The sequence below is a fragment of the Topomyia yanbarensis genome, chromosome 3 (assembly GCF_030247195.1).
Source record: "Topomyia yanbarensis strain Yona2022 chromosome 3, ASM3024719v1, whole genome shotgun sequence".
In the NCBI taxonomy this organism is placed as follows: domain Eukaryota; kingdom Metazoa; phylum Arthropoda; class Insecta; order Diptera; family Culicidae; genus Topomyia; species Topomyia yanbarensis.
The window spans coordinates 150312543-150328252 of record NC_080672.1 but is presented as its reverse complement, the minus strand read 5'-3'; the positions used below and the strand labels follow the sequence as shown (position 1 = coordinate 150328252).

At 36.5% G+C, this 15710-nt stretch overlaps 1 protein-coding gene across 9 annotated transcripts in view; it reads right to left on the bottom strand.

The window, feature by feature from the left end:
* Positions 1-5061: 5061 nt before the first annotated feature.
* LOC131692893 (phospholipase B1, membrane-associated-like) overlaps positions 5062-15710 on the bottom strand; it is a 30742-nt gene continuing 20093 nt past the window's right edge. For all 9 annotated transcript variants that reach the window (XM_058980264.1, XM_058980260.1, XM_058980263.1 and 6 more), the window contains exons 3-7: positions 13591-13769; positions 13092-13534; positions 12863-12980; positions 12693-12766; positions 5062-5310 (exon numbers count right to left, since the gene is read on the bottom strand). In XM_058980264.1, the coding sequence (XP_058836247.1) occupies positions 5175-5310; positions 12693-12766; positions 12863-12980; positions 13092-13534; positions 13591-13769 (950 nt within the window). In that variant the 3' untranslated portion in view covers positions 5062-5174. The remainder of the gene's footprint in view (positions 5311-12692; positions 12767-12862; positions 12981-13091; positions 13535-13590; positions 13770-15710) is intronic.

Sequence of the window (15710 nt, the reverse complement as noted above, 5' to 3'; positions counted from 1 at the left end):
TTGGAAAGGTATTCGCATAAGCTTCCTGGTGATATGTAAAACATTGGTCTGTGTTATCATATTTTGCAGATAATTTTAAAAATAGCAAAAACTATCTTTTTTAAGCATACAATTATCCATATCTTGGAAACTAAAAATCAGAGTCAAAAACAAATTAATATGAGTTTGCATATACACAGACAGACAATGCCCCAAATTGTCGAGCAGAGTCGAAAAAGCGGGTCTCGGAAAAAGACTTGAAAATTTGAGTGAATCCTATACATTTCTTTTATAAGAAATGTAAACCCAAGTTCACGAAACATGCGACCGTCTTCATAACTTTCGAATTGAAACCGAAATCGTACTCTCCTATATAACTTTTTCTCTCATTAAATACGGCTCGCATTCGCGTTATGAATAAATTAGCTAGCATCGATTACATTTGAACCATCGAACGCAGAAGTGGTATGCATTTTTTCGTTCAGTTCAATCAATAACTTACCGGATTGCGCTACCAGATGCTTGCTATCCTCAAACGCTACAGTTGGTGGCGGAAACGAAATGCAAAACAATTTTATAACGCTAACATTTTCAGCATATGACTAAATAACCTCACACCCGGCCTCAGCACACAGTCTGCCAGCGAGACAGAGAGACATTTGTGTTTACTGTTTATGGTTCATCATATTGATGCAATGGTTAATGTGTTGAACAAATAACGCCCAGACAGTCGATCAGTATTGGTGGTAAAGCGGTCGTGCAGACGGAGGGAACTCTATGGCAGATTACTCACCTATTTGTTCAGTTGGTTGTCGATGAAGCTGCGAGAGCTATGTGGGTAGGTAATGAAATGACTCCGAGGCGCGAAAATGATCAATTAATTAATTGGTAAAGGACCACTTTATGGCCACCGTTGGTGGGCGGATGCAGTAGAATGAGGATTACTATACCACACTCTACTGTCAAATTTAGGAGATTGTAGGGATGATTTATGTGTCATTTACACGATTCGCCCGCCATCCGTCACCAGTACATTGGCAAAAGCCAATGCGATTTTTTCTTTCTGTTTATTTTACATACTGAGGTAGCGTGTTATCTATAATGTATTTTAGATCGATAATGTATTTTACAATATGAATGTAAAAACAAAAATAGAACAAATCTTATTTTCTGTTCATAACATCTTGTTGGCACAATTTGCTGCTTTGGTGGTCATTTGGTCTACTTTCTCTCGCGTTGTCGTACTCGTCCATGTCCTCATCGGTACTTTCATGCTGGATGTTCTGGTTTGTTTCTTATTTTAATGGGTTACTGTGGTGTATGCATTTTTTCGGCGTTCGTTTCAATGTTGTTGCTGGTTGTTGGTTTAGGGACAATCGTTGCTAAGAAAATTTTGGTTACTACGTGATCAGCAGTAGATTTTGCAGCTGTTTGTGGTTTAGCGTAGGATGACTGTGTGCTGGTTTCAGTTGCATTAGTCGGATTTTCCGTAGTAGTGTTTGATTTCAATGAGATGGCTATTAGCCATTGGCTATGTATGAAGGAGTTGGCTTGGTCACACGCATTCCCACCACACGAACGCCGTTAAGAACACAGGGTAAAAAGTTCAACTAAGTATTTTTTGTAATAGACTCCGTTATCTCCGTATTTTTGCATGATTTTTTAATCGCGCCATCCGCAGTACAGGGAGCCGAATCATGTAAACGAACTTCTATAGTGTCGTTTTCTGGGAATACGGATATGCTGCATTAAACATTGCGCATTCGACGGCATGCTGTATGTTGTTGCACGAAACGAATGCTTGTTAGATGTTTTTGAACATAATCAGCATGCAATGTTTGATATGATGCATTTGTAGGATATTCACTTCTGCCAGATTGAACTCCATCTACACTTTGAGCAATTGTTCTACTTCCCGAATAGCTGGTCATACGTGACGATTGATTACTATGATATAACGCCATTTTATGAATAAAATTAAAATTTCATGCATTTTAACGACATTCAATTAGCTAGAGATTACTGGGTAGGGAAAGTTATTAAAATTTAGAGCCTCAGACTTGAGTGATTCGTAATTATGCTGTCTAAACTCAAGCCCCATTAGCAGAAGACAAAAATTAAGAACGTAAGGTATAAAGCCTGTTCTAATGACACTTCTAGTTTTCCGATTTGTATACTTCACTTCCTTGCTCTCACTTGAATACTATTGCTCTAAATTTTCATAACTTTCTCTACCCAGTAATCTCTAGCTAATTGTTAAAATGTAAAAAAGAAAATGTGACTACATATAGTCGAAATAAAAAAGGATTAAAATTTACCTCAAAAGACCTTATATTCTACATATTTATTTCACATTCGAGAGCTTTTTATCAAAAGAAATTATTTCAATATCCTTTTAATACTTGGCAGGTCCCGTATCGGTGAAGTTTGTTCTAAATTTAACAAAAAATTGACTAGATTTGGGTACCTGTTAATTTAACCCCCCTTGTTCATTTCACCCACAGTTCCCCTACTATCGAGAATTGGATTCGATATTGCTATATCACCTAATTTGGGTGCCCACTTGAGAAATTTTGACTGTACATTATTCAGTTCAATGATTATATTGTTTTTGCCGCCAAAAATAAATCCACGCAATCTGTTTGATGCCACTTTTTCATGTTCCAAAATTCTATTATTGGCTATAACGTGTTCTATTAGGTTCTTAAAATTTTGTCAAAAGCATTTTTATACTTGTTTCGGTCCTTCAAGGTAGTTTTAAAAGTTTGGAATGAAAAATCCTTTGCATATAGAAAATATTCCGTAATTAATAAATTTGAGTTAATTGATGTAATTTTTCATCAAACTTTGTATGGACATATTATCTACTCGACTAATAATTACTTTTAAAGTACTCGTTCATTATTTTGTTCTTTATGAACTAGTGAAATGATGTTACATAAATCGGAACATTGAAATAGTTATTACTAAAATTTGCCCGACATCGAACGCAATAAATAATGCTGAGGAGACTTGACCAAGTGGCAATAAGCTGAAGAAAAATACAAAATTTCTGAAATTTACTATCCTGTGGACCCTACTGTTAACGTTAAATACGTCAGAAAAAAATCCCGCCTCAATCGTCAGTCTATATCTTTTAGTACTAGTAAAAAAAGTTAGCAGTAATAGGGCTGATTTTGTGACGTGTGAACATGCAATATAAGCAGTACAGTTAATCCTTTAAAAGAAATTCATTAACAAAATCGAAACTTATTAAATGCATCCTTTTCATATTTTTTACTGCTAATTAAGGATATCGACAATACGAAAAAAACATTTTCAGAATTTTTTTATCATTATTTTTTGTTCTTATTCTTCAAAATTCTCTTGGTCAAGTCTCTCCAGGCCTTGGTAAAAAAAACGATCACAGAAATTTTTTTTATAACTTTTGAAAAAGTAAATAAAAAATTCTTTAAAAAATCTTGAATATGCACATAACCTTTGCACATTATATCTCAATGACTTTGGAATGATTTGAAACTTTTAGAGATTTATGCTGGTTTTGCTGGAAACCTGGTCAAGTCTCCCCATGTTCCCCTACTGTGACGAGCTGCCGAAACAAACAAAGGCGGCATCGCGAACTTAACATCCGTAGCCCGATGCTCAGCCTATCTAAAACACTCCAAATTTTCATAAGTTCCGATTTGTTGTTTATAACCGATCCAACATAAAGTCTAAGTCCCTAAAATGAATACGTGAACGACATTTATATTGTTTATTATTGTGCATTATTTATCAATATTTGGTTACAACTGCAACGGTAATGTATACAATAATCTTGAACTGTATTTTTACCAAAACTGTTCACTTAAATGAAAATCCCTCGAACCCTCCTTTGAAAAAAAAGATAAAAATTCTCCGCTTCTGATTGGTATTTCTTTAATAGGTGAAACAGGTGTTCGCTGAAAATCAGTTTTTGGGTGGATTAAGGGGTTACATATCTTTTTATTTTTCTAAAAAGCAAAAAAAGTTTTATTATTTTATCTGAAAGTACAACTCCTAAAGAATATTTTCCCAAAATTTTTATAGATATCCGCGAAATAGATCGAAAGTTATAGCGCTTCGTATTCCAAAAGCAGTGGTAACTTCAAATTTTAAAGTCAATTATTTCGAAATGTCGTTTTTCCAAGAATGTTTTTTCCGTGATTATGATTGCTGAAAAACCACCACCGATTGTCTACAACTTTTTTCAATTGATCGTAGTTAATTTTGCTTGTACTTTAATTATTCCTTTTTTATGCATAAATTTTTATTTTGCGAATAATGATTTTTTAAATTCAATTTTTAGAGCAGGAAAAAATTATTATTTATTCAACTAATCGTTAAGGTACGAGGTATACTAATCGATTTTGTTGAGTTTTGGGAACTGATCTATTGGTCTTCAATCGTGATCACCGTAAACCGCTCAAATACAAAAGGGTTTCGAGGAAAATGTCATAACTCCGCCAATTCTCAATACATTTTGATAAACTCATGCTTACTTATTTCACTGAAAAACGTTTTATCAAAATACTATAAGTTTGATGTAATGAAATCCTTGCTTCATGCTTTTATGTAAATTCAAACTTTCTTCACATTTTTCTCACAAAAAGGTATGTAACCCCTTAAATTACTTTGTATTGGTCATTTTGCAGCCTCTCGTTAATTCTATACAAGAGGATGGTTTGGCATTGCATAGATTATCCTAACCCGAAAAACACGTATTCATTCCTAGCATATTTATGCCTAACGTCGCTCACCCGACGTATCGTGTGAATCCTATTTCTTACGGCCACAACGCACCTTTCCATAGCGTCATAGATGAGGGAGAGGTTATTGCTGTTATTTTCACATTAAGTTGACAACAGTTGCCTGTAAGGCAGGAACATAATTGCAGTGGATCACTGTGGATGGTTCAGGCGACGTATTCAATGAAAATATAAATTTGCATTACGTAAAGAAAGCGAATTTTTACGCAGGCATGCGCCACGAATGTCAAATAGGAGCCCCATTTCATCTACTTCGGTTGAGGACTGTCCAGCTCAAATTAACTGTCTCAATGTGTTGATTTGATATTGTTATTATTTCATTTAAGTGTTTTGTAACCTCTGCCGTTGTATAATACTAGCATATTGTCACTGAAGTGTGTGATCAATTTGTTTTCAAAGCAATCACCATCAGCTGTTATCATATGTGTAAATGTAGGGATTAGCCCGCGTTGGACAGCGAAAGTCCTCATATGGTGAATTCCAGGTCTTTCTCTTTTTACCGGGAGGTTCCAGCATGTTGTTCCAAAGAGCGGCGGCTGCGCGTCTGGAAATATAATAAAAGGAAAATGTTTCAATAAATTCTTAGCTACTTTCAAAATTATGAATCAATCGATTGTCCATTGTCGATTGCATGTTGATCAGGATTCGTCATGGTTGTGATCAGGCATTGCATTTATCGCTCATATGAGTAAATGCGCCCGGATAGCTTGCTACTGCGACAATAAAAACTCACATTTTCACACGAAAAGTTATTGGCACTCACACAACTTCTCCGGATAAATACAACGTGTTATTTCTCCGGATAAATAAAACAGCCGGAGAATGAGAGAATGAGTTTGTCACGGTATTCTTTATTCGCTCGCTGCTTTCCTGTCGTTATTCCAAAACACGAAAAAACAAGTCTATCATATTTCTTCGCCGCTTTTCTTTGTAATTAAGTGTATTTTTTTGAAGTTTTAATTGATTTCCACAAAATTAAAATTTTATCATCTTCTCCGGTGAGAAGGAAAAAGTCAAATAAATTTTATCCGGAAAATCATTCTCACGCTATTTGTGGAGACGGAGAATTTTGCGACTCATCTTATCTCGGAAAAGTTGGACCTCGGATAAGCTTCTTCTCGCGTGAGTGAGAGAGAATTACAATGCCTGGTTGTGATTGTTTCAGAGACCACCTCGAATTTTCCGCATAGTACCGCAAATTTAGCGATAAGTTAAGAAATAGGTATTTACCGTGCGGTATAACCGCAACTGTACTTTTCAATTCCCATGCAATGTAAATGTCCGTATTTCGAACCGCTTAACTTATTGATCCGTTTTATAGTGCAGGGTATGCAGGGTTACTTGCAGCAGGCATAATTTTTGGCCATCCTGAAAGCAAGGAATGGTACTTTGATTTGATAACAACCATCTAGTATTGTTCAATCTCCCATTACCACTTATACATGTTGAATATTATTCTAAAGTTTCAGCATTTCTAGTTATACCGCTTTGAAGTTGAAAAGTGTTGCAAGTACTTCCGTTTACGGTATACAAAGACCTTTACAACGAGCTATAAATTATTATAATCGGACTATTCCCAAAGGAGATATTTAACGTTGAATCCGGACGAAAGATTTTTTATAATTTTGCAAAACTAGAAATAAGGCCAATAGCATCTTCGGAGAATTTAATGGATGTCATATTCCCTTATCTTTGATAATTTGTATTCGCAGACTAATCCTGGTATAAGTGAGATATTTTCATCAATTTTCTTTTAAGTGATTGTTTTAATATGATAGTTTCATCAAATTTGTAGCTCTTATTTTGACGAACAACTTTACTGAAGGCACTAAATATCTATCTTGAATACAGTAAAAGTTTTAGCATGATTGTCGCCTATTTATTGCTCAATATGAGGAATTACACGTAGATCCGCCCGAAAATCTTTAAATCTTTGATTCCGATGAAGCTTTACAGGTTTCACCTGCAAGGAAGACTAAACACCTTCCACAGTAAATAGGATTATTTTGACTCGAGAGCATTAGACATTTCTACGCAATTTCAAAATATATCGGTTCGATTACTGTATTTTAAACAGCAAAATTATCTGAGAACGAGTTACAGGGAATGAATACTTCTGTACGAAAAAATATCCACTGAAAAAATGTGTCATTTATCACAAATTAAATTTTTAACAAAAAATATATGTTAAAAATTTTAATTGCAAAAAAAAACCACTTTTTTATTTTTTTTATATTTTGTGAACAAAAGTCTAAAGAGAATAGGAATGTGAATGTGAATGTGAATGTGATTGCATGATAGAGAACTTATCGGTTGAAATTTTTTTTCTAACAATAACTTTATACCGGTTTCTAAATTTCATACTAATTGACATACAAAACTGTAATTTTATTACAGAATAAATAAATACAGCAAAGAAATACAGTGATGGACAGAGAAACATATAGTTCCAAGTCAGTACCTGTGTTATAGCTACTTCAAGTTTCAAACACCTTGTATGCGTGTAATTTACCTACCCTTCTTGTAGTTAAATTAGTAAGTGCTGCTATATTCTGGTTGTAGCTGTCATGCTCAGAAAATACATGTTTTGTGGTTGAAAAAGTGTGAACACAGAATTAGAAAACTTGAAATTTTTTGTGTCTATTTCCCGAATAAACAAAAAATACAAAACAAACCTTGTGTTCACGAAAAGTAAGTTGTAATATATGTCTGAACATTTCTCTAAAATAAGTTCGAACAGAAGACGCGAAATAAATTTGCGAGGGGCAAGCACTAGCTGGTTTGAGTGCGTCGCATTGAAAATACCAGCGTATTTAAAATTTAATTAAAATTAATAATAAAAGTATTTAAAATTTCTGCTGTTGTACTTAATAAGGTACTTAATGTAATTAATATCGATGTGTACGTACTTAAAGTATTTAAAGTACATGTTGATGGTAATTAAAATATCTTGCGTATTTAAAGTACGAAGGTGCTGTACTTAAAATCGTTTCAGTAATTCAAGTACAATAAATTTGATACGTACTTTTTGGAAACTTTTGCGGTACTTAATGTATTTTATGGTACTTAATGGTCCTTAAAGTAACTATATACGTAAGACTTTTGGCACTGCGTCATATTGAAGATTTAGTGCTCTGCCAATAAAAGCGTAAGAGTCCCATATGGAAAAAACAGCAGGCCGAGAAAAACGCTGTTCAAGATTTACATTTTCATTGAGCCTTATGGATGGGACAACCATGTTTTGGTATTTTTCCGATATTTTCTTAACAAACCTGGCTGTCTTATTTGTGCATTGTGATTATGTGGTGATACAGAATACAATCCAACAGATAACTTATTTTTGACAAAAAATCCTCGTAAATTTGCTATCTCTAAAAGAGAGGCAATCTTTTCTTCTCCAAAACAGCAAACGTCAAATGGTAAAAAGGCGACGCGTTGCGTTGGCATTGTAAAACATTAAGCGCCAAAAGGCATGAATTTACGAGTACACATTGGATGATGAACAGAATGTAAGCCAAACAGTTTATGCAACTTTTTTAATGAATACCTCAGGATAGTCAAGTAATAGTAAGTAAGGGGATATTCTTTTCTTTGATTTTGAAAAGATTTACAAAAAAATCAATTTGTCCGAGTAAGTATATTTTTGCATTTTTACGAACTCATATTTTTATAGCTACCGAACCCATAAAATCGCTTTCAGAGGGAGCAATCGGAAGGAAAAAATGCCCGATAAATTCAATACAATCCAATCATGGAAGAAGTTGAAAATAATGTTTTGCCATATTCACCAAATATCTCACATTACAGACGGGACACACCCCAAATGCTACATACTTGCCATCCGATTTATGTTGTGAAAAGATGTATAATGAACGTTACAATTTCCATCAAAGAGAGCATTGTCCTTAAAACATGTAGTTACTCTTACTATTATAAAGTTATTTCGAGAATGAATATTCGTTTTACGAAGCCAAGACACGAGCAGTGTAAAAGTTGTCGAGAGACTGATCAGCATTACTAGAAATCAGGGCATTTTATTAATAGCGAGGAGCAGGATAAACTCATTAAATTTTGCTTTCCAGATACTGCCGAAGAACCAAACGATGTTGAATTCTTTAATGTATCCTATAACTCTGAAACGAGTATTACAGAACCAGAGAAAAATTGTCTCAACTGCATTTCTTGGCATGAATACAAAAACCGTGCGATTGCTTCAATACAAGAATATGGAAAGGACAAACTGCCACAAGATGGACTTGTAGTATCTGTTGATTTACAAAAAGGATTATTAAATAAAAATAATGATAATTGTCGTTAAATTTTCTACAAAACAGTTGCCATTCAGGTTGTTAAAGTGCCGAACGGCTAGATGATTTATTTCTTAATTCTATGATGCTCAAAACTTCAGTTTTCAATAAACTAAAACCACGATCAAAGTTTTCTGAGATAAACACAGTGAAATTTTAGAGGAAGTTTTTGGATTTCTATTACAAACTGGATTCTGCAAGCGAATGGCAGCATTGTGCCATATTCAGCAAACAGTAGCTCAAACAAGTTCTTACTCCTACATTTGATCTTACTACGTGTATTACATGGGTGCGTTTCGACTTCGTCTCATCAGAAACCGACATTAACTTTTTGTCGGTATAGATTAGCGCCGGCTTGACACAAATCCCTAAAACTAAAACACACTTTGTGTTTCAATCGAACGACCGATCAAACGTGATGTCCCGTTAGTGTCGGTTTCTGATGAGACGAAGTCGAAACGCACCCACGTAATAAGGGAACATTCATAAATTACGTAACGCTTTTAGGGGGGAGGGGGTTTGACAAGTTGTTACCTATTGTGACATAGGGGGGAGGGGGAGTAAGCTAGATCGTTACGTAACATGTTTTCACCGAAGAAAAAAAAATTTTTTCACGGAATTTGTTACGTAATAGGGGAGGAGGGGATAAAGAAATTTGTGACAATTTGTTACATGGGGGGAGGGGGGAGTCAATTTCGGGCAATTTTTGCGTCACGTAATTAATGAATGGTCCCTAAGTAAGGATTTGTGCCCTTCAAGTGCAAAGACTGGTTTTACCAAAAAAATTTCGCCCTAGTGAGAAATTTTGGTGTTTACTCAATTTTTCTCCTTAGGGTGAAATATAGCATAGTACGTGTATGCAGTTTCGAATATAAAAAAGAGGAATTGATAAGGATCGGAAAGAAACAATTGTTCGAAAGCTACATCCACTAATGCCTACCGAAAAAAATATTTTGGGATATCTCTTCCGGAAAGAAATATTACCGAGGACTTTTAATTTCTAAATAAAAGCAAGTTCTTCATATTTAACTACATTTAAATGCATAAAAACAAACCGATATTGTCGGAGGAGATTTTCAATACATTTGTTTTGTTATCTGCATATGTTTATAAACTTTGTTGAAGAGGGGACGGGCATAGCGTAGTTGGTAAATCGATTACGTTTTATGCAGCTCACCTGGATTCGATTCCCAACCCCGAATGTAGAGTTAAAGATTTTTCCAAAGAGTTTTCTCTAACCCGAAAAGAGGCGAATAGCCCTAAGGTTAAAATCTCTATAATCATAAAAAAACTGTTGAGAAATAAAAAATCAGGTATTCTATAATTATAACATTCTTCAGAATCTTCAGAGCACGCGTTCGTTTCCTGCTTGAAACCTTTTAAATTTCTACTATGCAATACCTATATCATAAGTTAAGAAAAATGAGCCTCAATATTTTTTCAGAAATGTTTGTTTAAACATTTCATATAATAAGTACAGTAAGTAAATTTTTAACTTCAACAAACAAGGTCCGATAACTCAATCTGGAGAAGTAATTTAATTTTTTTATGACTTTTGGCTTCAAGAATGAACCTAGCACATCAAAATTAGATTAACCTTCCGGAAGTCGCATTAGTGCACTGAGTGCACAGTTGCACATTGCTCTGAAAATCTAGCGAATTCGTCTTATCGCACCAGCGGCTGCTCGTTCAGTGGGCCATTTGCGCGACTATTTTGTGTTTCTGTTTCTGAGCACCGCCATCCGGCCAGTGACCAGCGAAGCTGAGTTTTTGTAGTAAGCCGTTTGGATACCGTTATATACGCAAGTTGAATACCGTTTTTATTTACGTTTCCCCATCTTGGTTCGCATACTAACGTGATCTTGGCATAGGCCCGTGCAAAAATGGCTTTGTGTTTGAATCTATTGCAGATTTCTCGAGTTCTGATGGATCGGTATTCGGCCGTGACGAAAATATCGAAAATTGATTGATGAACTAAAAAACTAAATAAATAGTTTGAATCAGGCAAACGATATTGCTGGCTACGGACCCTTTACGAAGGAGTACAGAGTGTATATTCCTGCTAACAGGGTTGAAGTCTGCGGGCTAGTCTCCGATTCGAGTCTGAGTTGCGAGAACCTGCTGAAACATGGGACTGGCGGTTTCAAACACCCCATGCTTAAGCCAGTGCAGATACTGGAGTGCAAACGCTTGCATTCAGCATCAGTCGCAGCTAGCGGGACGAAAGGATACGTCAACTCAGACTCTTATTGGGTGGCCTTCGCCGGCTCTGCTCTACCTAACTACCTCCTCTTTGACAAGGTTTATCTACATGTTCGCCTCTTTATGCCGCGGGTCATGAACTGTACTAATTGAAAACAATTGGGACACTCAACCTCCCATTGTAGCAATAAGGCCCGTTGTAGAAAATACAGTGGGAATCATGCGGATGATGCCTGTGGAAGGGATATCGAAAAGTGTCTCTACTGTGTGGGAAACCCGCATGATCTCCCGACTTGTCCCGCGTACAAACAGCGCGAGGAGGATCTTAAGCGTTCCCTTCAGGGACGCTTCAAGCGATCTTTTGCAGAAATGCTAAAGATAGCTACGCCATCGGACCTTAACATCTAGACTGACTTGTGAAAAAATATGATACCTCAATCGGTCATATATAGGGGAGCCCGGGGCTATTAAGACAGTGGGGGAAATTCGAACCCCCTTACTTTCTCAGAAAATAGCAAGACTTTCTGACTATCGTACATATTCATGGAACCGCTCTTCTCAAACATTAATTTTGAGAGCTGAATTTGATTCTTTGTTCTTTGTAGAAAGGAGATTCAACGTGTTTCGTTTTTTTGGCATTTTTAAAACAACAATCATTATAATGGAAAAACCGTGATTAATGCAACAAATAAAAGTGAAAAAATGTAAGGTAACTGTTTTGGAAAGCTTGAGGATCCTATTTTATGGAATGATTTTTGTTTGGGTGAAAACACAAATATGTTCGAGACGCTCACCACATTTGTGCGAAATAAGCGAACGGGGCTATTCGTCAACCACCGTTCAGCGGCTTGCGGCTGCGCACACCATTGCACACACTACAGCAAAGAAAATACATGGGTCGCCAATCGATAGCTGTGACATACCAGATTAAGTTTTTGTAAAGGAATTTATTTTTGCTTCTTAAGGAGTCTCTCTTTTAAATATTTTATAGGTAAACATAATTCCATTGCAAAAAAAATAAAGAAAAATCACGGTCTGAATTGCCCCGTAGGGAGGTCCGAATCACCCCTACATTGTAAAAAGGATGAAAAAACGTAGAGGTTTGCAAATCGTCGCCATTGAGTGGTGAAAATGAACCTTTAATGGCATTAAATTGAAGCTGGTAAATTTTCTCAGATCTATCCACCCAAACGGGCGATTTGCTTAAGTAGGTCGGAATAGCCCAGGATTCCCCTATATATGTATACGCAAAATGTTCTTTTTACCGACTTTTTCATAAAGAACCTTTGTATTAACATTAGTACAATGCTGTAACATCGTTAATCTAAGCACATTAAAATTCAGAGATTTGAATAGAACGTTAAATTATTGTAAATTTGAATGCTGGTACATGCTGTTGAACGATATGAATACTTACGCGTGTCCTTTCTGACTCATATGGAAGCAATCGTAGGAGAGCAGCGTAAAATCCACCACTTTATCGTTTCTCAGCTGGAATAACGAATTAAAATATAACAGACTGTAAATTAGCTTGTGCCATTTGTTGGTCAGCTGAGAGAACCAACTTCGCGTTCTTATTTTTCTTACCGAAAGTTGTTTCGTCCATGGCTGATGGACGACAGCAAATTCATCGAGTCCCCGGAATTCGTCCATCAGGGGCACTTCTTCCTCTACCTTTTTGTACTGTCTTTGTATGCGAGCCCATCTATTATAATTAAAATAAAAGATAAAATTGAATTGATCAGATTTGGAAACTGCTAAAACAAGGAGCGCGCGTATGACTTGTCGCAAATCATTTCAAGTCCATACTACTCACCTTGCTCGAGAGGTGTCCGTCGAATTGTGAATCGGACCGACCCAACAGGGGCACTCGGCGTGGTGCAATATCCAGCAGATGGTGGGTTTCCCTGGAAGTGACACAACGGTTTCTACGTCTGGCATCGAAACAAGATTGACGAAGGTTCGTGGCAGATTTTCACGCAGATACCTCAGCGTAGTTAATAGATTTCTGCGATGTTTTAATGGAAGTGATTCTGGATTTTTCATAGTGCATACGTATGCACAAATATCGTTCCCGCCGATGGTGATAGTAAGAACCTTCCAGTCCTTCTTTAAGTTCACTCGTCGGTCTGATTTGATCCGCGTTACCATCAGACGAGCCATGTGCGGAAGTTCTTTCGAGATGGCACCAATTTCTGCATTGTTGAACTGCGAGTCCCAGTGAAAACTATACGAATCGCTGTAGGAGTAACCTACCAACTGAAAATTATATTGAATTACCTTTGGATTGAACCTAGCAGAAATTTCTACTGTACCTTAGGATTAAAGACTTTTAAAATATTAGGAAGTGTGGTAGCGTTTCGCCAATTCCACTGGCCACCGATGCACCACGATAATCCCCGGTTCTCTGTATATAGCTCTAAGAAACTAGTCGCAGAAGCACCACTGGCTGTGATGACTGAATCTCCAAATGCTGCCACCACATTGATGTCCCCTGAAAAAGATTTAACCGATATCACAAGAAACACGGCAAAAAAATTTTAGAGCTCATTTTCCAGAGGACTAAAAGTAGGGTAAAGACCTATTAGAGAGACTGCCGATCTCTGACGATAATTTTTTCTGTAATATTCGGCATTGCAAAATCAAAGTTTTTAGCCTGTTTGTTTAAAAAAAAAATAATGCTGGCGACTTAACGAACTTACCATCAATAAAATTGTCGTAATTTACGGATTGTTTATGACTTTCCCGATCCGAAAAGTTACTTTTTGGTGTATTTTTTAACAATTGTTTATAACAAAATGAAATAATAAGGTGATCTGGACCTCTTTTTTGGTTGATAAGAAGCACATAAACTACTTTTAATTTCTAACAACATGCCGCCGAGAAAAAATGTCTTATCATTTGTAACTACGTTATTCTACGTCGAACGACGTCGCGCACGGATTTCTAACAACGGATTGAATGCGTAAACAACTTGCATTCCCGTGACACCACTGGACCAACATGTTTGTTTCAGATTTTGTCGCATTGTCAAACGATAATAAAAGTTAATGTGGTTTTTTCGACCAAAAAAGGGTATGGGAATGGTAGTTGAACTGAATCGGATTGCATTTCCGCGTGAACGTAACGATTGAGTATTTACTCGGGTTGAAAACAATTCTGTTTAGATAAAACCACGTACCAAAGCTCAGTTCTCTCCGAAGAAAGTCGACATTGGTTTTACCTCACATTTTTCAAAATAAATTCATGTCGTCGGCGAAAGAAAGGCGAGATCCATGTAATTTGATATTGACGTCATTAAAGTAGAGGAGGTATATTACTGGGCCGAGATGGCTTCCTTATGGGATGCCGGATGTAGCGAAGAATGGTGCAGAAAGACAGTCTTATGCTGATTTGAAGTTGCCTTCCATTGAGGTCGGAACGAAACCAGCGCAGAAGTTGTCCATGAATGCCGAGTTTCTCTAGCTTCGTTATTGCGATATTATGGTTTAAATTTCACTAACAAAACCTATACTAGTATTTCGACTACGGCATATACTCTTTTTCAGTGTTTATTATTAACTATGGCATCATAGAAAACCCATAAACTTTGCATTCCCTTAAATTGAGTTCTTTACTACCACAATTAACCTCACTTTTCTTGACAGGTCACTAGTACTGTTTATATCGACAATTTTGTGGACAACTGGATTTGTTCGAAGCAAATCGCAAAGAATCCATGTAAACAGCGATTTATCAAAAATACTTTAGTTCATTTGTCACGTAACCGTAAAGTATTACCCCACAAAAAATCTGCATGTTCTTCTGGCTACACTTTTTGACAATCCGTTTACCTGCAACTTTTGACACTTCGCTAGTCTGTGTGTAGAGTCTATAGTGTTCAGTAGATGTCATTGCGCAATACTAAGTAGGGTTATGAGCCTACTTTCGACCTGTTGCTATTATCACCCTACCCACCCATGTGAAGCTGTTGATTCTGCTTCTAGCTCTAGTTATTTTCCGTCGGCCTATTTACGCTACGAGACTAAACTCCGACGCCAGAGAGGTCACTTTACTACCACTATCTGGACTACATATCGACCCATCAGTTCATGGACCAGGGACCAACGGCTTTACTTCCCTTCCAAAGGAAGCCGTGGCCACATATTTTTTGCACCTCAGATAAATCTCAACGGCCTCGACTGTGATTGAGCCCAGACTAATTGGGGTGAGTGGCGGTCATGTTTACCACTCAACCACCGGCTCCGTCATATCTTGTGAAGATGCAAACTTTGTAGGCCCTGTACGTTTTGAGATAGAGAAGGTTTTAGTTAAAACATTTATTTACAGATTATGTTTTCAAAAATGCGCGATATTTCAAAACCTGTAGGACCTACAAAGTTGGTATATTCAGAAGATATACTTACAATTACCTGATATACAACTTTGCTGTAGA